Here is a 22,956-nt window from a genome sequence, read left to right on the forward strand (position 1 = left end):
CAGAACCTATTTTGAAAACTTGCCTATCCTTCAATGTGCCCCTGGCTAAAGCACGGCATCTGCATTATTCCTAATAGCTACCTTCCAGGAATTTGTGGGAAACACCCCATTTTTTTCCATATTTAAGGAAACTCAAAGTCTAGAAAAGGAGGACAACAGGATTATCCCCCTCTGATGGGGGGACGGCCATCTGTCCCAGTTTCCTGAGGACAGTGCTGGTTTACCCGTGTTGCACAGGTGTTCCTTCTGATTAGCAACCCTTTAGACAACAGACCATAACCTGGCTCTGACCCCTGGATTATGTGGGAGCACTTGAGACTACAGTTTCTCAACTTCACTCCACTTGTTTGCTTTTCTGACCCATTCTGATATATAGAAACATGTATTTGCTTTGTATTTAGAGAGGAGAAGGGAGTTTAGGTGTGTGTGTGTGGGGGCGGGGGGGGATTCTAATTGTATAACCTTTATCTAGAATGCTGATCATAGCCTTTATAAACAGAAAAGCTTATTTAAAAGGTGAAGATATGTACCAAGTAAAACAATACTTTTTTTTCTGACATGACTAAATAAAGGGATGGAAAAATAACATTTATGATACCTACGGCATGCCAGGTACTATACTTAGTGTTCCACATGACTTATTTAGTCTCCACCAAAATTTCATGTTGGACTAAGGATCAATTATCACATTGCTAGTATGTAGTAGAGTTGGGGTTCAATCCTAGCATAAACTCCCTGAGGGCATACCTCATTTCATTTACTACCCCATTCTCAGCACTTTTAAGTTTTAAAAACTGTTTTAACAGTGCCTGACATGTAGTAAGTGCTCAGTAATATTTAACGAACGAATGAATATTTCTTCTCTGTATTTGTGCTATAATGTTTTTATTCATATATCTTGATCTCTGTATGAAACAGTCACTGTCCTAGGAATGAAGTTCTTTAGCATAGGTACCTCTTTGCTTTTCCTTGCTCTAATTTCCATTTTATCTCCTAATTGTCTGGCACCAGATATCTTGACCCTCACTCCAGTGGGTGAATGTCTCTACATTATTCCTGAATCTCACATCTCTCTTGCCAATAAACTAGAATTGGAACTAAAAATTTTACCTGCATAGGCTAATTTTCCATAGTTGACATTCTTCCACTTACCTAGGCCCCATTTAACTATATCGTGGTCATATCCGGTCTTAACCACCTCAACTACAGGAAGCCAGGGCACTTGCTGCCCAGGTGGAAAGGGCAAATGAAGCTATGATTCAGCAATTTGGATAAATTCTGCCCCTCCCACGCCCACCACCACCAAGTTCTGACTGTCACATTATCTTGGCTGATTATACTTAAAAATTACCTTGGCTCCATTTTAAGTTATAGCTCCAGGTGGAACTGAAATATAGAATAAGCTTTAAAATATAGGATTTTTTTGCACCCTTCCTTCCATTTTTAATGACATACTGACTGATATTAGATAGTAATTTGCCTGATGAATTAGTACATGTGGATATGATCTCTCAGCACAGCTTGAGAAAAGTAGGACCAATCACAGGCCTCACTCACTGCAACTGATTTTTAAAAGAGAACACAACATAATTAAGAAAGGAGGAAAATCATGCACTCTAAATATGTATGCTACAAGAAAAACACTCTTATTATTCGACAGAGCCTGTAAGGACTTTGCATGGTTTGTGATACACCTACCACTCATGCAATGATTCCTCAAGACCTAATCCATGTACCTGACAAAGCTTGAAATGACTTTAATTATCTGGTGGAAGGAGGGCTGAAGAGTAAAAAGGAACTAAACGACAAAGTCAAGAAAAACTAACTAGCATTTCTTATTCATTTTTAGGCCAAATGGAGATCAGGGAAAGACAACTGGTGGCTGCATTGTGCCAATTACCGGGAAATTTTTAACTCCTTCTTTTCATTTAGTCTCCACATTAGCAATAGGGATGTACTGTCTTTACTCCCCATGCACCCAGTGGAACCAGAATAGCCATAGAGATCATTTAGTTCTCCAACCTGACTATGCATTAGAGTCTGATCGAAATGAAGTGCGTGGAATAACTGCCTCAGAAACATTAGGAGTCTGTTAAGCGAGCAGCATCCTGGACTTCACATCCAGAGGTTGTGATTTTAAGCAAGCACCTCGGGTAAATTTGGGGCAGCTGATCCACACGGCTAACATTCAAAACTCTTTGAAGAGTCCTGTTCATTTTACTGATGAGGAAATGGGCCAGGGTAGCATGATCGAATCACTTGGGGAGGTTATTCAGAATATGCTAGATAAATCAAGATGATTGAGATTACACTGTGTAAAAGTGCCTAAATCTCAGCCTTTTAAACAAACACGGCTTATTTCTTCGCCTTCACTATTGGTCAGTCATGAGTTGTGGTTGCTCTGAATCTGGGCAGAGGAAGCCTCGTCTCAATACATGCTCTTGTCATTGCAAATGCAGGAACGATGGAGCAAGGCAGCCCATGCACAGCTTTTAAAGGTCTGATGTAAAGAAGCAATGTCAGGAGGACATTGGGAGTCAGACAGACTTGTCCTTAAATTCTCCTGCTCCCTTTATAAACCATGTGACTTTGGGCAGATTTCTTAACCTCTTTGAGTCTCTGCTCATCTCTAAAATGGGGATGAAAATATTGACTATTTCTAATGGTAGTTATGAGGCATTCACATTCATTATTGTTACCAGAGTAAGTATAAAAGTGTATTATGGAAGGACAAGAAGAGCTTGTGGAAGAGACACCCTCCTTTTACACCAACATTCTTGTCTGTCCTTTAGTAACACTTTTTGCTCTACTTGAAGTTCCTTCCTTCAATTCTTTCTCCTGCATCCTCTCCTTCCTACAAGATCTGGCTTTATTCTCCACATCCTTCTGTCATGAAAGATCATCAGTTCATCAGAATTATCAGCTATCTACCATGTGACAGGCATGTGTTTGGTGCTGGAGGAAACAAATTAAATGTGTTCCATGCTCTTTAGGTATTTACAGTCTAGATGGGAAGCAAGGATAAAGGCAAAATGGAATATATACTCTAAAGGCCAATGTATCCATGATGCATTGAGAACATAGAGGATGAGACTCCGCTTGTACACCAGCCTGAGCTGCCTTTCCCAAGAACAGAGCAAGAGGAAAGGGCATTCCAGGAAGACGAGGCAGTACGTGCAAAGATAGAGGCACTAACCATGGGTATTCTAGGGACTGCAAATAGGGAAATATTGCTAGTGTGGGAAATGTGAATGGGAGATAGGCAGTGGGGCTTTGGGAGAGTTGTTAGGACAAATAAATGGCAAAATCTTAAAGATCCATCAGTGTATACATGCTTGGTTTAAATATTTCCCCCTGTATGCAAAAGGGAGCCCCTGCAAAAGTGTGAGTTGGGGGGGGGGGGGGGAGAATAGGACCAGGTTGGCATTTTTAAAATAGTGCTCTGGCTGGAGACTTCAGGGAAAGAGTGTGAAAATGGTCCATGAAAGAAGGAGATGAAGTCAGCCTCAAGAAAGCAGTGGCAGCTGGAATGAAGCTGTGGAAGCAGATTGGGGTGGGGGTGGATATAAGACTGTGATGGATGCTTAGGAACATCTGAAGCATCTGAGATGACACACAGGTTTCAGGCCAAAGAATGGGGTGAAGGGTAGCAGATGCTCTGAAGCAAAGAAAATAGGAGCAGCAGGTCATGGACAAGTGGGACTGTTAGAGGTTTATCCACCCATTAATTACACATTCATAGCACAAATGACTTGTACTTGTACACAACCTTATGTGTGATAAACATTTGAAATCCTATCCTATATAATAAAAGGGTAATATGCAAACTGACCCTAACAGCAGAAGGACTGGGAATGACTGGTCACTATGACACACACTGACCACCAGGGGGCAGACGCTCAATGCAGGAGCTGCCCCCTGGTGGTCAGTGCACTCCCACAGGGGGAGCTCTGCTCAGCCACAAGCCAGGCTGACGGCTGCCAGTACAGCGGTGGTGGTGGGAGCCTCTCCCGCCTCCTCAGCAGCACTAAGGATGTCTGACTGCTGCTTAGGCCTGCTCCCCCCTGGCAAGTGGACATCCCCCGAGGGCTTCCAGGCTGCCAGAGGGATGTCTGATTGCCAGCTTAGGCCCAATCTCCCGTGGAGTGGGCCTAAGCCAGCAGGTGGTCATTCCCCGAGGGGTCCCAGACTGCAAGAGGTCACAGGCCAGGCTGAGGGACACCCCCCCCCCCCCCCGAAGTGCACAAATTTTTGTGCACCGGGCCTCTAGTATATAATGAAAGGCCAATAAGCAAATCTACCAAATGGTAGAATGATCGGTAGCTATGATGCGCACTGACCACCAGGGGCAGATGCTCAATGCAGGAGCTGCCTCCTGGTGGTCAGTGTGCTCTCACAGGGGTAGCAAAGCTCAGCCAGAAGCCCTGAGCTGGGCTCACTGCTGGAGAGTGCAGCCACAGTGGTGGGAGCCTCTTCTGCCTCTGAGGCAATGCTAAGGATGTCCAACTGATGGCTTAGTGGAGGGAGCAGGCCTAAGCCATCAGTCAGAGATCCCTTGAGGACTCCTGGACTGCAAGAGAGTTCAGGCCAGGCTGAGGGACCCCCAAGTGCACGAATCTCATGCACTAGGCCTCAGGTAGTATATATTGACTTTTCAGCAATTGTACAAGCTACTTGAAAGCATTAACATTTATTTAAACTCTGCTTAGACCCCACAGTTCACTAAGCACAACATTTTGGGCTTAGCAAGTTCTCATAAAATATTCATGAGATAAAAATATATCAAATTTGATTTTCTGGTTTTATTCATCTACCACATTACTTTTAGCATGAGTTCTACTTTCTCTTTTTTTCTTGTCATCCATCATTTGATGCTCTCTGTGTCTAAAATATTCACTTTCTTAGAATTTATAGCATCTTTCTATTTATCTTACATCCCTGATATCATTTATTTCTATTAAAATATTTAATTATTTGATTTGGCCCTTTAAAAGTTCTTTATGTTTCCTTGGAATTTGTCCCCTCCCTCTTCTTTCACTTGTAGTTTATTTAAATCCTCTCCCACACATTTTCAATTTTCTATGTCGGACATCTAAGTAGGTCCTTTATTCCTTCAAAGTTTACAGTTCTTTACAAGCAGTATGTTTCTCCCATCTGTTTAGTTTATTTAGATTCAGCACCATAAGTCTCTCATGATGTATCATTTCTTTTATTTATTATAATTTCTATTCTAATTTTGAAATTTAAGATGTATACAATGAATCTATTGTGAAGGAAGTAGCACACGAAATAGAGCTGGCCCGTAAAGCTGTATTTCTTCCCTCCTTAACTCGTGCCCTTTGGCAAATAAGTTTGTTATGTGAGTTGTCTGAGTTTAGTGCTAAGAGGTGAGGTTTGGGCTTCTTCCTTGGGTCTTGGGCAAGCACTAAAGCCCTGCTGTGTTGGCTCACCCATTCTCTTCTGTTTTTAAGTCTTTCTTGGCATAAAACATTTCCTAGAGAAATACCTGAAAGAAAATTGACATCTGGTCTTGGTTTTACAACTAGTCAATTGGGGAATGCTGCTCAATAGCTATGTGGCTGTTTCCCTGTCTCATCTCAAAAAGGGGTCCTAATTAATGGATAAACTAGATAGATGGAGACATTGTGGAAGAAATGCACTCTACAAAAAAAAAAAATTGTTATTCCATTTTCTCCTCTTATTGCTTCTCAAACCTGGCCTTCTCTTTTTATCTTTTTGTTTCATTATGGAAATAAGAAGAAAAGCCAAGAAATGGAAAAATAAATAAGGAAATAGCACAACGTGCTGAGAAGAGTGAAAATGAACAAGATGTTAGGAATAGTCACAAAAGAACAATGTTGCACAGAGAATATCACTGGAACTATGGATGTAGCCAAGGCCAGTTCTAAAAAGTTTTTTTATCTAGGAATGCTTAAGAAATTTCCTCTCCAAGATGAGAAAATTCAGTGCAATTATTAACTTCATTCAAATATTTACATAAGTAGCAATTACATTATAGGCTTGTTTTACTGATTAGTGTCTACTAATTGGGGAAGGACCTTGATGTCTATGTAACAATTAAAAGGACAGCATAGCCCAGCCAGTGTGGTTCAGTGGTTGAGCATCAACCTATTCACTAGGAGGTTGTGGTTCGATTCCTGGTCAGGGCACATGCCCAGGTTGTGGGTTCAATCCCCAGTGTGGGGCGTGTAGGAGGCAGCCAGTCAATGAGTCTCTCTCTCATCATTGATGTTTCTCTCTCTCTCTCCCTCTCCCTTCCTCTCTGAAATCAATAAAAATCTATTTTTAAAAATAATAAAATAAAAAGACGGCATTAATGATGATTCGGTGTAAAGTGATAAGGACATAGGGTTCCACTAGTAAAGCAATGTTTACACCAATGTATTAGGAATATACTTGTTACCATAGTGGGAGATATAAAGAGATAGATAGATATTTAGTTGTGGTTGCGATCACTGGCTCGAGAGTCTGGCAGATGTTAATTGGAAATGTTAGGAAAAGGGTCTCAAGGATTGGGCCATTCTTAATGCTCTTCTTGCCAAATGTTAAAATGCAGCGTAGTATTTTGTAGCCTAGCTGTAAACAGGATGAACTGGACAGGAACCCACACTGATAAGTGTAAGCCAACTGCAATTCATAAAGATTAAATTTGAGCTTCTGTGCAACTTATGCCCACGGGCTTCTGGGGTGAGGCACACCCTCCTTTGCTCTCAACTATCATTTCTATAAAAACTGAAACCCAGTTCTAAAGTCTCTTCCACCTGAAAGATATCAAGATGCCAGCCTAATGCCATGACTCATGGTGAGCATTTGATATGAAAGGGAAGGGGTATACAACGTGACAAGCTGACATGACCGACTTGTATAGCTGGGACTCTGGGACATTCATCAAATGACACTTATAAGAAGACCCACTGCTGCTTCAGTTTTCATGGGCTGATGATCTATACTAATAAAAGGGTAATATGCTAATTAGACTGGATGTCTTCCGGACATCCTTCCGGACAAAGCCTTGGATGGTGGCTGCTGCTGCAAGGGCTGGGCCAAGGCTCAGGCAGCCGTGGCGGCCGGCAGTGGCAGCAGCAATGGTGTTGGAGGTGTCACCTTCCCCTGATCGGCCCAGTTGCCTCCTGCAGAGCTATCAGTAGGACATCCCCTGAGGGCTCCCAGACTGTGAGAGGGGGCAGGCCTGGCTGAGGAACCCCTTCCCCCAGTGCACAAATTTTCATGCACTGGGCCTCTAGTAGAGAAATAAAATAGAATATGCATTGCTAAGAGAGTCACTTTCAAAGATAGTCAGGAGCTGTTAAGGAAGTGGGGCCAATGCACATCTTGTGCCTCAATTCTTAGAACTGCTATTAAGTTGCTAAACCTATTGCTAAACTCAGCTCAAGGCTGAGTCATAAGCTTGTGGACCAAGAACTGCTGTATGGACACACCCTACTCTTCCTCCCCCTTGTGACTTTCATCTCCCTTATTTACATATTGAAACTAACCAATTCCTGTTAATCTACTCAGCAACCCTTCACTTACTTGCATGAAAGAGTTACATTTTGTTCTCTCCAGAGCACAGTTTGAGTTGCTACCTGGGTCTGCCTCTCCCCATTGCAACCCTTTTGCTAAAATAAATGCCTCATGTTCTTTATTAGAGCTGAACCTCTCTTCTGGTTAACAAGGCCCATCCCCACTGCAATTTTCTATCTTGAAGACATCAAGTAGCATAAGGTCACTTGAGAAATTGCTTCTGTGGTTTGACCTGCTTAAAGCATTATTATGAAGAGAAATGCCTGAGTTGTTTATAGATGATTATCAAGCCACACTTTATGTAACTTTTCAAAATAAAAGGTAAATCTTCAAAAATATAGACAAGACCAACGAAAACCTCTTTTAAAACATAAATTAGAAGTTCTGACAGAACCCAAGATCAAATCCAGTTTCCACAATATCCATGTGGCCCTTGTTGAGTGACATGCCTTTGAGCATCATTGTTCTCAAATATAAAGTGAGAATGATAGAACATGGATGATTGTCTTACTGTTCATAATGAAGTTAAATAAGATAATTTAGGTAAAGCAGCTGACAGAATTCCTGGAACAGAAGCAAGCTCTTCTGAGTGAATCCCTTCTCTTTCCTTTGAACAGTACATTGAAAAACCACAGAAGGTCTCCCATCATGGGTGCCACATTTTGACTTGAGATGGAATTAAGATAAGGGTTAAGGTCAGTCTATACAAATAATTCAATAACTAGTAGGAAACTGGAAAAAAAAAATCAGTCAATAATTCATTGTTTGTTAGCTCTAGATCATGTAGATGTATTAAGTTTTCATGAAGCAAAATTGACTTTTTGTTTTGCTTGAAAGCAACTTTTTATTGCTTTATTTGTTCTGTTACTGTGAGTTTAGAAGCATAAGGTTCTCCAGTTTGGTAACCAGAAAGGTATAATACACTGATTTGTATCTATGTCAAAGTAAGCATCTACTTAAATTTTATACCTCCCAAAGGCCCATATTCTCTGAAAAAAAAAGTTTTGCTTTCATTGTAAGCAGCAGTTAAAATAATATTCTTTGAATTTAATTGACAGTTGATTAAATGATTGTCTATGCATTTAGAGGAGCCAAAAAATGAAATTGTGTTATTGTACTAGCAAAAACCCCTCTCATTAACATGACAAGTTTTAACAAATAAGTTGATTAGAAGGAAAGGAAAAAGGAACACAGTTCATTAAATGCCAGGCCCACAGTTTCTCCACAGACTTAATGTACTCTTATCACAGTACCTTAAAAAAAATCAATGACTGCATTTCTTAGAATATGCTTTCCAGTTAATGAATTATTCACTGATATCATTGCTTTTTATTATCTACTTGTTTTCTCTTTGGAAGAGTTCATATTCACTTTATCTGAAAATTATGGAAGATAATCAGTGTCCTGGATTTATATGTTGAATAAGCAGCATAAATGATATGCAATCATGGCCTAAGTTTGTTTTAACTGGTTTAGTTTTTTATTTTCACTGCTGTGAAGTAATTTTTTATTTTCACTGCTGAGACTAACCAAGAGATATGACACTAGAGCCGGGGTCCAGATAGGAACCAGGATGTGCTCATGATAGGATCCAGCTAGGTCTAGGGAACTTCAGGACCAGGGGAGTGGGAAGAGAAGCCATCATGCATGCCAGATGGAGTAACAATCTTCAAAGAGGGTTGGAGGAGGGCATTCAGAGTAGAGCCCTGTGTCTGAGACTCAAATTTGTCATCTAGTGGTTGCTAGACTCCTAAAGGAGTGCTCAGAAGTAGCAGCAGTAGGAGGGGTAGGGAGGAGAGGGGAGGAGAATTCACACCGAATTTGCAAAACAAAACCAACCCAACCAAAAACAGTTGACTGTGCCTGCTGTTTTCACTAGAAATTCTATAAGAACTTGGGGGCTCAGAGCGATGTTTGACCAAAAGGGGTGGGGAATTCTTCCCTTCCTCCACAGGGGACCAGGAGGCTTCAGTGCAGGGAGAGGCTGCAGCTGGTGGTTGCCCCTGGCAGCAGACAAGCTGCAGCTGTGGGCAGCAGAGGCCAGTCCCTTTGCCAACTTTGTAAGTAGAGGAGACCTTGGCTCACATGAATTTCCCATAGAAATTCCCAGATTGGTGACCAGCTTCTGAGGTAGGCTGGAGGGCCCACAGTATTGTAATTACAAGGAACCTCTTTTAATGCAAAATGGTATCACCTTGATTAATACTTGCTTTCCTCCACTCAGAATAAAGGCATCATAGTAGGAATTACACCCGCTGTGGCGTCATCACTATTGGGGACCCACACCACCCCACTTACTGCACACCAGCCAGCACTCTAGAGCTTGATGAGTGCTTACTCGCTTAATTCCCACAACAAGCCTATTACTCTCCCAATCTTACAGAGAGAAGGTCAGATAAAGAGCTTCACAGACAAGAAAAAGCTAAAGGAGTTCATCACAGCCAAACCAGTATTATATGAAATGCTGAAGGGTTAAGAAGAGGCAGCAGAAGAAAAAGGTAAAGATAAAAAATTATGAACAACAAAGTGACAACAAATACATATCTATCAACAAGTAAATCAAAAAATCAAATGAATAAAAAATCTGATGAACAGAATAAACTGGTGAATGTAATAGAATCAGGGGCATGGAAATGGAGCGGACTGACAATTCTCAGGGGGAAGGGGGTGTGGGGGCGGTCAGGGAAGAGATTGGACAAAGATCTTATATGCATATATGCAGTACCTATGGACGTGGACAGTGGAGTGGCGAGGGCCTGGGGTGGGGTGGGAACCGGGTGGAGGGAAACTATGGGGGGAAAAAAGAGGGACATCTGTAATAATCTGAACAATAAAGATTTAAAAAAAAAACCAAAAAAAAAAAAAAAAAGAAAGAAAAAAAAACAGAAGCACTGAGAGGTTAAGCAACTTGCCCAGGTCACACAGCTTGCGAGTGATCAATCTGGGACTCCTTGTACCAGCAAGTGACATCCATCGTGCCTGGCACAGGGACAGTGCTCACTAAATGTCTGCTGATCATTTACTAAGGGGTTAAAAATGCACTGAGTTTATCATGTTGGACTTCATAGACTGACAACACTTAAAGAAAACAGAAAAATGCTTACAAGTCTGCCAAAGTGAAATTAAATCTGGAGCCACGGGGAAGGGCAATGCAGAAATCAGAAACCCGTCAGCCTGTTTTCCAGGTTCACTTACCTTGGTGTGGAGGACGATGGGCAGGGGCAGTAAAAGCAGTAGAGTGAAAACTACGAGGAGAAGCCGGCGATAAATCAAAATATAACTGAAGAATTTCATTGTGCTGAGTGGGTGCCTTTGATAGTGCTCTTCTCAAAATGAGGCTGAAGTTAAATAACCAGCCTGGATTAATATTTCTCCAGCTCATCATCTTCACTTTCTGCCCTAGACTGACCAACATGAGTTAAAATTAAATCTCAATCTTTATTGTTTTACTGTCACAATTAACATGGAGTGATAAGCCCACGGATGTTTGCAAGAAATCAAAAGCCATTTGCTGGTATGGCTTTTGAAAGATAAAACTGTTCTCTCCCTGTTGTTTGTGTTTACATTAACTGGAATATAGACTGGCCAAGTCTAGGAGAAGGCAAAATAGTAGGGTTGGTTGAGTTTGTCCATAATGAGGCTTCTACACCCTTCTAATATCCCCTGACTTTGAGCTCCCTAACAGAAGTAGTTATCACACTTAGGTTTCAGGAAGATATGAATCATAAACACTTGAGCAACTCTTGACTGGGTGCTTACAGAGGGTTTTTCTCGAACTTCTGAGATAACATACTGAAGCAATCTTCTACCGATGTGAAGTTTGATCCACAGAACTCCTGACCTCTCTCGTGCAGGAGTCCTTGGCGCTCACTCAAAAGATAACTAACACTGCTTCCGAAATTGAGTAGCATTTTCTCCCTGAAACCACACTCAATTGCACAATGATTTCTTCACAGGTTGAAAACAGAGTTTTGGGAATTTCCTGGACACTGTTGACTCTTTTAATAAGAAACCAGAAGTTATCATAAAGCTTATATAAGCATCCCCCTGCAAGACTTTTTCAGGATTGAGCTGATATTATCATGTTGATTCTAAATAATCAACAGGGAATCTGGTGACAGAGGTGAGTCACGAGAGCTATTCAAGGGTGTGTGAGTGTGTGCATGTGCGTGTATGTGTGAAGCTATGGAGGATGTATTTTGAAACTCCTCAGGGCTAGGGACTCTGGTTTATTTCTCATTGTATTGTAAATTAATCACCCAATAAACCTCAACTAAGCAACTACTATGCATCTAGCCTTAGGTATAAACAAAACACATTTTCTTCTATAATTTATAGTCCATTTCTTTTGGCACAAATAACTTCACTTTTATCTCATCTGTGGTTGACATGTAGACCATATTTCTAATTTCACACTAATGTAACTCTGCTTTCTTTTCCCGTCAAGGAAAATAATTCTTTCATCAACACTCACTATATTCTTTGTTTGTTTTTTATTTTTTTAATACTCACCCAAGGATATGCTCATTGATGAGAGAGAGAGAGAGAGAGAGAGAGAGAAAGAGAGAGAGAGATGCATCAGTGTGAGAGAGAACAGTGATCCCTTGCCCCATCTGGGGATCAAACCCACAACCCAGCCATGTGCCCTGACCGGGAATCGAACCCACAAGCCTTTGGTGTATGGGATGACATTACAACCAAATGGGCCACACTGGCCAGGGCCACAACTCACTGTATTTTTAATGTAAATGAAAAAGCATTTTTTCCTCTAAAAGTCTAAATTCCTAAATATATAATACATATAATGATTCAAGAAAAAATGAATAATAAACAGAAAAAGTCCTAAATCAGAAAGGACAATCCTATCTAATAATAGACAAACATGGTAATTGACCATACCTTCGCTACGCCTCCCATTGGCTAATCAGCGTGATATGCAAATTAACTACCAACAAAGATGGCGGCTAATTGGCATACTGCAGGCAGGGCGACACAGCACGAGCCGCCAGTGCACCACCATCCAGGATAGCCCCAGAAGACCCAGAAGCTGGCCTGCTTTGCCACCTGGGACTCCATCCGGTCCCGGGGTCAAGGCAGGGTGGTACCCAGAAGACCCAGAAGCTGCCTGATATGGTAGTAACTCTATCAGTAAGCACTCTGAAAGTCAGTGGCATAAATGCACCAATTAAAGGACAGGTTATGAGGGTGAATCAAAAACAAAACCCACTTTAAATGTAAAGACACATATAGATTAAAAGTAAATAAATTAAGCTGCTGCCTGTTTTGCTCAGTGGATAGAGCATTAGCCCATGGACTGAAGGGTACTAGGTTCGATTCCAGTCAAGGGCATGTACCTCAGTTGCTGGCTTGATCCCCAGTCCCTATCAGAGCATGTGCAGGAGGCAACCAATCAATGTGTCTCTCCCTTTTCCTTCACTCTCTCTAAAATTCAATGGAAAAATATCCTTGGGTGAAGATTAAAAAAACAAAGTAAATGGATTAAGTAACATTAAAGAGATTATAAGAAAAATATATTCCAAATTTTGTTAGTTGTATAATGGTTATGTTTAAATTATTAACACCTAAGAAATTGGGTGAAGGGTACATATAATATGCTGTAGTATTTTATAGTTTTTTTTACATGTATGAGGTTATTTCAAATTAAAATATTAAAAAATTAAAACTTAATAAAATATTAATTGAAATATATCTGCATTACATGAAAAATCTCCTAATTGTTTCTAGCATAATTTATTAAATTGTGCTAAAATTTACAAGGGTTCAATTAAAAAATATCTTAATTCTAAATGATATAATAGAAAATATATAATAGTGCAGTTATAAGCACTTATCTGAAAATAAAAATTTAAAGAAGTGAATTTAAAGAAGGGATTAGCCAAAGAAAATATATGCACAACCCATGGACACAGACTACAGAATGGTGATGGCCAGAGAGAAGTGGGGGGCAAGAGCTGGGTAGAGGGGGCAAAAGGGGGGAAATAGGGACATCCTATATAATAATAATAAGAGGCTAATATGTACATTGACTGAACGGCAGAATGACCGGTTGCTATGATGCACACTGGCCACCAGGGGGCAGACGCTCAATGCAGGAGCTGCCCCCTGGTGGTCAGTGCACTTCCATATGGGGAATGCCACTCAGCCTGAAGCTGGCTCATGGCTGGCCAGCGCAGAGGTGGTGGCAGGAGCCTCTCCCACCTCCGTGGCAGCACTAAGAATGTCCAACTAACGGTTTAGACCTGATCCCTTGGGGGCCTAAGCCTTTAGTCAGACATCCCCCAAGGGCTCCCTGGCTGCCAGAAGGATGTCTGACTGGGGATCGGGCCTAAGTAGACAGGTGGACATCCCCCAAGGGGTCCTGGACTGTGAATGGGCGCAGGCCAGGCTGAGGGACCCTCCCCCCAAGTGCACAAATTTTTGTGCACCGGGCCTCTAATTTTAAATAATAACAATAAAAGGCAGCAATAATAAATAGTTTAAAATCACATTAAAGGAACTGAGTTACTTAAAGCAGTTTTAATTCTTATATTTTTTCTATATAATGGTTCATTGCTTTTTATAAAAATTATTTTTTGAAGAAACCATGTCTGCTCTCAGATTTCCCTCAGTCATCTGGTGAGAACATGTAAGCCTCACTTCCTCATCTGAAAGGATTTTACTTCTTGACATGACACCAAAAATAAAAAGGCATTTGTGTGACATTTAATGGAAATGAGGAATTTAAAGTGCAGGGAACAATAGCAGTCACACCAGAGACAGGGTAAAAGGAAAAGCACTTGACATTTGTCAGTGCCTCCTTTCTGTGCCCTATTTTACCTATTCTGGTGCCCATTTCTCACCAGATGAAGGCTTGCAGGATCCTCATATTGTCCTGTGGTTCTTGCCAGTTCGACCTTCTGTGGGTGCTGTTGTGGAGCGCGAGTGACAGAATGACCAGAATTCCAGACTGATTAAAACTTAGAGAGCCTTTATTGACTGGCCAGTGTCCACTCCTCCACTCGGGAAGCCCAAGAGAGAAGCAGCCCCAACTATCTGCAGAGTCCAGTATTTAAAGGGGACAACTACATCCGTGTTCACGTTCCCATAGCAAGCAAAGCCAAGTTACAAAAGCTGATTGCATAGTTTTAGCCAAGCTATTCATCATCCTCCTGTTAGTCATTTCTGGGTAACTTAAAGGTCAGGACTATTCTGAATTTTGATCTGTCTATTCTTTGTGGGCCGTTGCTCAGGTGTGTTGATCTATTTGTTCTTTGTAGGCCGTTGCTCAGGTGTGTGAGCTCAGTTCCTAGAAACTTTGCACAGGCTTAATTACCTAGCTGAGGTGGCTAGGTTAAGCAGGCCTAAAAAAATTTTCTACTCTGTAACATTCCCCACTGGTTTTACGGGAGAATCAAATCATTGTTTCTTCATTTCTCATTCTTTGGTAGTGAGTGAGTTCTTAGGACCATTAATTTGACTCCTTGTTTTCTGCATTGAATATAATTCATTAAGCAGTTCAGTATGCATGGGCTGAAAGTTAGTGTTAGTAGTAGGAGTACTAATGGCCCAGCTAAGGCGGTTAGGAGAGTGGTGAGCCAGGGGGACCAGGAGAAGAGGTTTTCATACCAGTTTCCTTCAGACTTTCTCCTTTCCTCTCTATCTTGTAGACTCTTTCTTAGCTGACTGAGGCTCTCCCTGATAACTCCTGAGTGGTTAGTATAAAAACAACAGGTCTCCCCTAGGGCCATGCATAGTCCTCCCTGTTTTAGAAATAACAGGTCGAGCCCTCTCCTATTTTGTAATACTACCTCGGCTAAGGAACTGAGGGAATCTTCAAGTCTACCTACATTTTGTTCTAATGTGCTCAGATCTTGATCTACCTGGCTGCTGAGGGCCTTAAAATTCTGATTTCCTGTTACTAGAGCTGCTGTTCCCACCGAAGTGGAGCCGGCAACACCTAAGCCTACTAAAAGGGGAATCAATACCGGGGCCCGTTTTTCTCTGCCTCCGAGCAGACCTAAATGTTCTCTCCCTCCATCCCAAAGTAATAGTATATCTGAGGTAAGATGTGAGTGCGGATATATAGAGAAGGCTCCCCGGGGGCCGGGGGGGGGGAGGGGGGGGGAGGGCGAGGGGTGAGAGTCAAGGGGGAAATACAGGGGGTGATACCAGAGGTGCAGGCAAACCAAGTTCCCTGTACGTTGGATGGCCCATCGTTCAGTGGGGTCCTCTGATTCCGCCTTTTTTACTTGAGTCCGGTGAATCCAGTGTCTCTTTCCGGCAACCTTTACGGCCGAAGGGGTGCTGAGGATGACAGTGAAGGGCCCAGTCCACCTGGCTTCCAGCGATGATGGCTCGTGCCTCCAAACCCACACCAGGTCTCCCGGTTGAAAGAGAGGTGGTCCAGGCCCGGTCCCGGAGGATGGGTCTCAGTAAGCCTCTCGGACCAGCTGGTGGTTAAGCCTGGAGCTCAACTGTAAAGCCTGTAAGGACTTCAGGAGGTTATGATTAGAAAGGGATGCTAATATTTCTTCCCCTAGCTTGGGAAGTAGCAGAGGGGGTCGGCCAAATAGAATCTCAAAAGAGGTGAGGCCCTTTACATATGGGGTGCAACGGCCGGAGTAGGGCAAAAGGGAGGAGGCTTACCCAGTTTTAGCCAGTCTCCAGTTTTAGTTTTGTCAGAGTTTCCTTCAAGGTTCGAGTCATCCTCTCTATCTGTTCAGAGCTCTGAGGTCTATAGATACAGTGTAATTTCCAATTTATACCTAGTATCTTTGCCAATAACTGAGTGATGTGGGCAATGAATGCCGAGCCATTGTCGGACCCCATTGCAACAGGTAGGCCAAACCTGGGGACAAGTTCTAAGATTAATTCCTTTACTATTACTTGAGCTGTTTCAGACTTGGTAGGGAAAGCCTCCAGCCATCCTAAGAACATATCAACAAAAACCAGCAGGTAGCGATATCCTCCCAGACCTATGGGTAATTCTGTAAAGTCTACTTCCCAATGCTCTCCAGGACTTTTCCCTCTGAGTCTGGTTCCCTTGACTAAAGGGGACCGCTTCTCGGGGTTTACCTGTGCACAGATGTGACATCTCCTTGCGATATCCTTTGAGACCTGAAAGAGCTTAGGAATATAATAATCTTGTTTAAGCAGTTCTACCAGCTTGGTTCCCCCCAGATGAGTACTCTGATGGGTCTGGGAAATGAGTTCCTTTCCCAGGGCCTCCGGACCGAGCAGCCTCTGGTCTGGTAATTCTTTCCATCCTGCAGATGTTTCTTTTGCCTGGAGTCTTTCCCCCAGCGCAGTATCCTCCTCGGAGTAGACTGGAGTCTCCTCAAAGACCCTTGCAGGGAGGGCTGGTAAAATATGGAGGAGCCCCACTGGTTTTTGGGTGACTTCTCTGGCCATTTTATCTGCGAAGGCATTCCCCGTGCCTCCGGGGTGTCAGTTGACTGATGTCCTTTGCAGTGTATGACTGCCACCGCCTTCGGCATCCAAAGGGCTGCAAGGAGGGTAAGGATTTCTGGGACATTTTTTATTTCTTTCCCTCCGACATGACTCACTCTCTCTCCTCCGAGGTGAAAAGAGTCTAGAGGAGCTGTTGGCAATCGTCCCAAGTGGGCTGGTGGGTGAAAAAGACAGACTCCAAGAGAGAGATTAATCCCTGCAGATTCTGAGAAAAAGAGGGATTCTGATTCTTGCAGTTGTAGAGGTCTCTGGTCGAAAAAGGGATGTAAACCATAAAAGGCTGTTCCTTCCCGTTGGGGGCGGCCACCTGGAGCAAAGGCAACATCGGGGCTCCAAAGGAGTCCGGAGAGGGCGCTGAATGTGGGGGTCGGTACTCTGCCCCACTGCGGGTCTGAGATGGACTCAGAGGATCTTCAGGGGGAGCCACCATCAGGGATGACAGATACGGGGGTGGCTCTGCTAGGATGGGGTCCTCCGGAGGTGGGAGGACAAGGGGCTTCCTCTCAGCCTCCCTGGGAGGTGAAGTGAGGACAGTCAGTCTCTGTCCCAATTTCTTTTTCTTTTCTGAGGGTTTTTGGCAATCCCAGAGCCATTTAGGATTTTCAGTTAAGACATCTATCCAAATTTGAATATACACCATTTGGTATGGGTGCCCAGGGTTTCCAAAAATTACAGCCTGGACCTGGTAGGCTAAACCCAAATCTGTCAACCCCTCAGGAGGCCACTCGATCTGCGGGAACGTTGGCCATTCACGCTCAGAGAATTTCTGTACATCAAAAGCGTTAAGAGGGGCTCCGTAGCCCTCGGCTCTTCGCTTGAAGTCCTGAAAATTTTTCAAAAAACATTGAAGGGGGATACAGACAGTACATGAAGCTGACTGACCAATTCTGACAACAAAAAACAAATTGGACGCAACAACAGACACAGACAAGACAAATAACCAGCAGACTCAGGATCACCGGGCACCGTTGTGCACCGGGATCTGGTCTCAACGCAAGTAGTGCTGCGTCCAGCCTTCCGGAGTGCCGGGAGCCGGTCCATCCTTGCTGCTTGATACAGTCGCTGCAGAGAAGAAACGTCTGCACAGCATATGTTTCAAGGGACCTGGCGTATATAGCATACTGTTCTTAATATGTTTTACTCCCCTTAGCGCTATGTGTTTTGACCAAGGTCACCTCTCCAAGAAAGGTGATTTTTCCCTGAGGTTAGGGAGGGGATACAACCCCTTAATTAAGTGCCAGGCGGGTAGTTAAGCTACATAATCTTTACTCCCTGGAATGGAGATAAGAAACACCCTAACCTTTGTAATAGAAATTGACAGGATTAAAATCGGCTGGTATAAATACGGATGTAACAAGACAATAAACATCAGATCCTCATCAGTTCCTAACCAGAACTCCGACCAGAACTTTGGCTGGAGATCCTGGCTAGAGGTCCTGACTAGGCTGCTGATCAACTGAAGGCTGTCTTCGTGTCATTCCTTCTTCACCGACTCTGTCCACACCTTTGGGGACCCCTGGACCCGCTGGGGTTGGACTCCAGCACCGGAAACCTCTGACGGGCCCACAGAACCAGAATCAGGACTCAAAAGAATTGAGTCTTCTTACCGGTAAGAATCAGACCCAGATGGCTCCAACTGAAGTCAATTAGACAATTTTCGGACAGACCTGCCAAACTCTCTCGGTCTGGGAGCTGAGGAACGTCTCTCAGAGATCTTCCCCTAGGTCTGGGAGTTTGGATGTCTTCCCTGGACTCTGGTCACAGGACCGGTCAATGGCCAGTTATCTCGCTGGGGGGCCTCCAAATGTTGTGGAGCGCAAGCGACAGAATGACCAGAACTCCAGACTGATTAAAATGTAGAAAGCCTTTATTGACTGGCCAGTGTCCACTCCTCCACTCGGGAAGCCCAAGAGAGAAGCGGCCATGACCATCTGCAGAGTCCAATGTTTAAAGGGGACAACTACATCCGTGTTCGGGTTCCCATAGCAAGCAAAGCCAAGTTACAAAAGCTAATTGCGTAGTTTTAGCCAAGCTATTCATCATCCTCCTGTTAGTCATTTCTGGGTAACTTAAAGGTCAGGACTATTCTGAATTTTGATCTGTCTGTTCTTTGTAGGCCGTTGCTCAGGTGTGTTGATCTGTTTGTTCTTTGTAGGCCGTTGCTCAGGTGTGTGAGCTCAGTTCTAGAAACTTTGCACAGGCTGTCAAGCTGCTGAGGTGGCTAGGTAATTAAGCAGGCCTAAAAATTTCCTACTCTGTAACAGGTGCCTCTTATTCCAGGATGGTTCCAACTTTCCTTCCTGTGCAGCCAGTCTCTGTTCCTCTGCAGTTTTCTCTCCACTGTCACAGAGAGAAAAGATCTGAAAAACAATACACACTGACCAGGAATGACTGGTACGAGCTTTATACCCTGCATGGGTCACCAGCGATAGCACTCTAACAGAAGGCTTTGGGTCTCTTGGAAACACATCTTAAGGGATCTTTCAGATCACATCCCATTGGTAACCAGTTCCACAATTAAATTTCACCTTTTTTTTTTGCACAGAAAAACATAAATATCTCTTAATATATCATAATTGTGCAGTTTTATCTATCTGGCCCAAAATGTAATCATGGGTTAATCCACTTAAAACATTTTCCCTAAGAATATATAAAATATTTAAAAATATTGTTCATTCACTCACTCAGCTATCTACTTTGTGCCAGGGAGTTTATATTTGCCACCTCAATCTTCAGTTTTGAGGATTGAGCTGATATTATTATGCTGATTCTAAATAATCAACAGGGAATCTGGTGACAGCGGTGAGTCATGAGAGCCATTCAGATTTTAAACTAAAATTTAGATTTAGTTACTTTACAGATTTAGAAACTAAAATTTAAAATGGCCAAGTAGAATGTCCCAGGTATAAGTGGTATAACAATGATTCAAATCCAGTTCTTTCTGGATCCTATGGCATGTGTCTACCATATGACTATGCATTTGACACGAAACACTAAATCATCATATTTAGAGTTTATACACAGACACTGAGTTTGGTTGGCTTAGGGGTTGTAGCTCTAGACCTTGTTTTTTTATGTCCATTGAATCTCAAAATTAGACATAACTTACGTGAAACTTAGGTTCAAGCATGAGAATGAAAGATTCTTCCTTTATATATTCTGGTCACCTTCATAAAGAAGTTAGATTGTCCTAGAGCAGTGGTTCTCAACCTTCTGGCCCTTTAAATACAGTTCCTCATGTTGTGACCCAACCATAACATTATTTTCGTTGCTACTTCATAACTGTAATGTTGCTACTGTTATGAATCGTAATGTAAATATCTGATATGCAGGATCGTCTTAGGTGACCCCTGTGAAAAGATCGTTCGACTGCCAAAGGGGTCGCGACCCATAGGTTGAGAACCGCTGTCCTAGGGGCTTGTGTCGATAATCAGCATGAGGGGAGTGGACACAAGCTTTTATGTGGCCATCTCACGTGCTTCTCTCAGGCTTGTGTTCTGGTTGTCCCTTTCTTGGGCCACATTTTACTCCTAAATTTGGGCTTTTCTTCAGGCCTTTCCCTTTTCCAAGAATATGCTTCCCTTCTCTTTCTTTAAAACCACCCATCCTTGAAGTGAGACCTTGCAGCCTCATCGCCAATCTCTTGTTTTCTATAAATTCATCCTGACAATTCCAGTCCTTACCCAAAACCCCAATTCCTGACTTTCTGTGCATCTGTTCAGGAGGCTCCTTGGTTCAACTGCATCAAAGATGATCTGAGTGCTTGACAAGAATGCAGATTTTTGCCTTATTGGATCAAAATGTGGGTTGGGAATCTTCATGTTTTATTGGCTTCCTACATAGTTTTATGTGTACTAATATATAAGAATCACTGAGTTAGTATCTCTAAGACACAAATTGGCCCATGGGTAGACTGACATATTTTATACTATTTTAATAATGCATGGAAGCCTTAAATCCTTAATAAGATTGCTAACTCTTGGAGTACAGGGGAAATTAATCTACTTCCCTTGTGTCTCTAACAAAGTGCTAAGTGCTAGGGACAAGTGAATACTCAGTGAAAAGTTTTTCTAAAATTAACTATAAATATAGATAAGTGGAAACCAATTAGCCTCATTGCTTTTATATTATAGGTTATAAGAGCAGTTCATCAATAGAGTATTTAAGCTTGCAAAGAGATATGGCTTGTTCAATATTTGCTCCATTGAAAAATTAACCATAAACACTTACATGAGAAAGTGTGTATACTCATTATATACTTTGCCAAAGGAGGGGGGGAAAAGTAAAAAATTTTGTTTGTTTTTTAATCCTCACCAAAGGACACACCTACTGATTTTTAGAGAGGGTGGGGAGAGAGAGAAACATCGATGTGAGAGAGAAACATGGATCGGTTACCTCCCATACTTTCCTGGACCAGGGATTAAACCCTAAACCTAGGTATGTGCCCTGACTGGGAATTGACCTTGCAAACCTTTCAGTGCACAGGACGATGCTCCAATCAACCAAGCACACTGTCCAGGGCCAAACTGTTGATGATAACAGCCAGGTGCATTTGTACATAAACAATCAATAATATTAAAATAACTATGTATGGTGTGAAAGAGGTACTAGACTTATCAGTGGGATCACTTTGTAAATTACATAAATGTCTAACCACAATGATGTATACCTGAAACTAATATACTATTGAATGTCAACTGTGATTGAAAAATAATCTCTATATATAAAAGCCTAAGTGACCAGCCGACTGGCCAACCTGCCAACCGACTAGTAGCTATGACATGCACTGACCACCAGGGGGCAGATGCTCAACGTAGGAGCTACCGAGCTGTAGTGACTTGGCAGCTGTGGTTCTCGGGTGATGCACCCGGAACTAGAGAGGAGGGAGCTCAATTCCAGGGTGTGTCACCCAAGAACCACCCCTCAGGGGATGTCGGAGAGCCGGTTTTAGCCCAATCCCTGCAGGCCAGGCCAAGGGACCCCACCAGTGCATGAATCTGTGCACCAGCCCTTTAGTACATATATAAACAAAGAAAAAAGACGCTGCATTTGCTTCAATTATGCATTCCTATTTTCATTTTTAGAATTTTTAGAGTTCAAAGTGCATGCCAGTTTTAGTCAATTGCTATTGTTAATACTATTGAGTCAAGAAATTTAAGTCAGTTTGTCTGCTGACGGTTATTTGTTTCTTAGCCTGGACTAGTCACTAATGCTGAAACTCACTCATGGTAAACCCCCACTTAAATATTTGGGTTACCTCCATAAATTCCCTAACTTCCAGACACTGCCCTGTGAAGAGTCTACTCTTTAAGGGCCATATGTGAGCTATGCCCAAGAGCATTTTCAGATACCATAAAAATGAGATCAGTTTCCCCTCTTTTAAGCTGGTATCCAGAGTTGTTCGGCTTGGCACTTTTTAATATTTTCAGTGTCTTCATGTTTGCCTTTCTTGTTTCTTAAGATGATGAATCTTTCTAAATGAAAGGGAGATGTACAGATAATATATATAGTAAAATTTCCAGGCCCTCATCAGTATTGTATCAGTTTTTATTTTCACTTCCTAAAATAAAGGATACGTCCTTATCGAGGGTGGGATAACACACCCTAGAGACTCTGGATTCATGCCCAAGTCCCTACACACCTGAATTTGGTATAATTTATTATTAACCACAACTTCAATAATCATTTCTCCAGAGCCAGGAAGTAAATGACTGACTGAACAGATGAAGAGTGAACTGTGTCCTACAAGGTGAGAACCTGAACTCCCATGAACTGAGGGTCAAAGCAAATTCCAAATGAGGGGGACCTACCTCCATCAAGAACAGCAGCTGCCAGAACACCTGAGCGCTGGAGCCCACACACGACTGCTCTTACCCTCTATCCGGGGGGTGGGAAATGCCTTCGTCTCTGGCTTTCTAGAAGATGAAAAGGGGGACATTC

The 22,956-nt window shown here is 42.6% G+C and overlaps 1 protein-coding gene across 5 annotated transcripts in view; it reads right to left on the reverse strand.

Annotated features, from left to right (window-relative positions):
- SLC13A1 (solute carrier family 13 member 1) overlaps nucleotides 1-14,574 on the reverse strand; it is an 85,075-nt gene extending 70,501 nt beyond the window's left edge. Inside the window, exons 1-2 of one of the 5 annotated variants that reach the window (XM_070423816.1) lie at nucleotides 14,406-14,574; nucleotides 10,741-10,944 (exon numbers count right to left, since the gene is read on the reverse strand). In XM_070423816.1, coding sequence (XP_070279917.1) covers nucleotides 10,741-10,930 — 190 coding nt within the window. In that variant the 5' untranslated portion in view covers nucleotides 10,931-10,944; nucleotides 14,406-14,574. Of the gene's footprint in view, nucleotides 1-10,740; nucleotides 10,950-14,382 lie in introns of those variants that run through there. The other 4 variants (XM_070423814.1, XM_070423815.1, XM_070423817.1 and 1 more) reach the window with 4 other exon arrangements.
- Between the last annotated feature and the right edge of the window lie 8,382 nt (nucleotides 14,575-22,956).

This window comes from Myotis yumanensis, unplaced genomic scaffold, assembly GCF_028538775.1.
Source record: "Myotis yumanensis isolate MYYU_CA2020_CCGP unplaced genomic scaffold, mMyoYum1.0.hap1 SCAF_9, whole genome shotgun sequence".
Lineage (NCBI taxonomy): Eukaryota > Metazoa > Chordata > Mammalia > Chiroptera > Vespertilionidae > Myotis > Myotis yumanensis.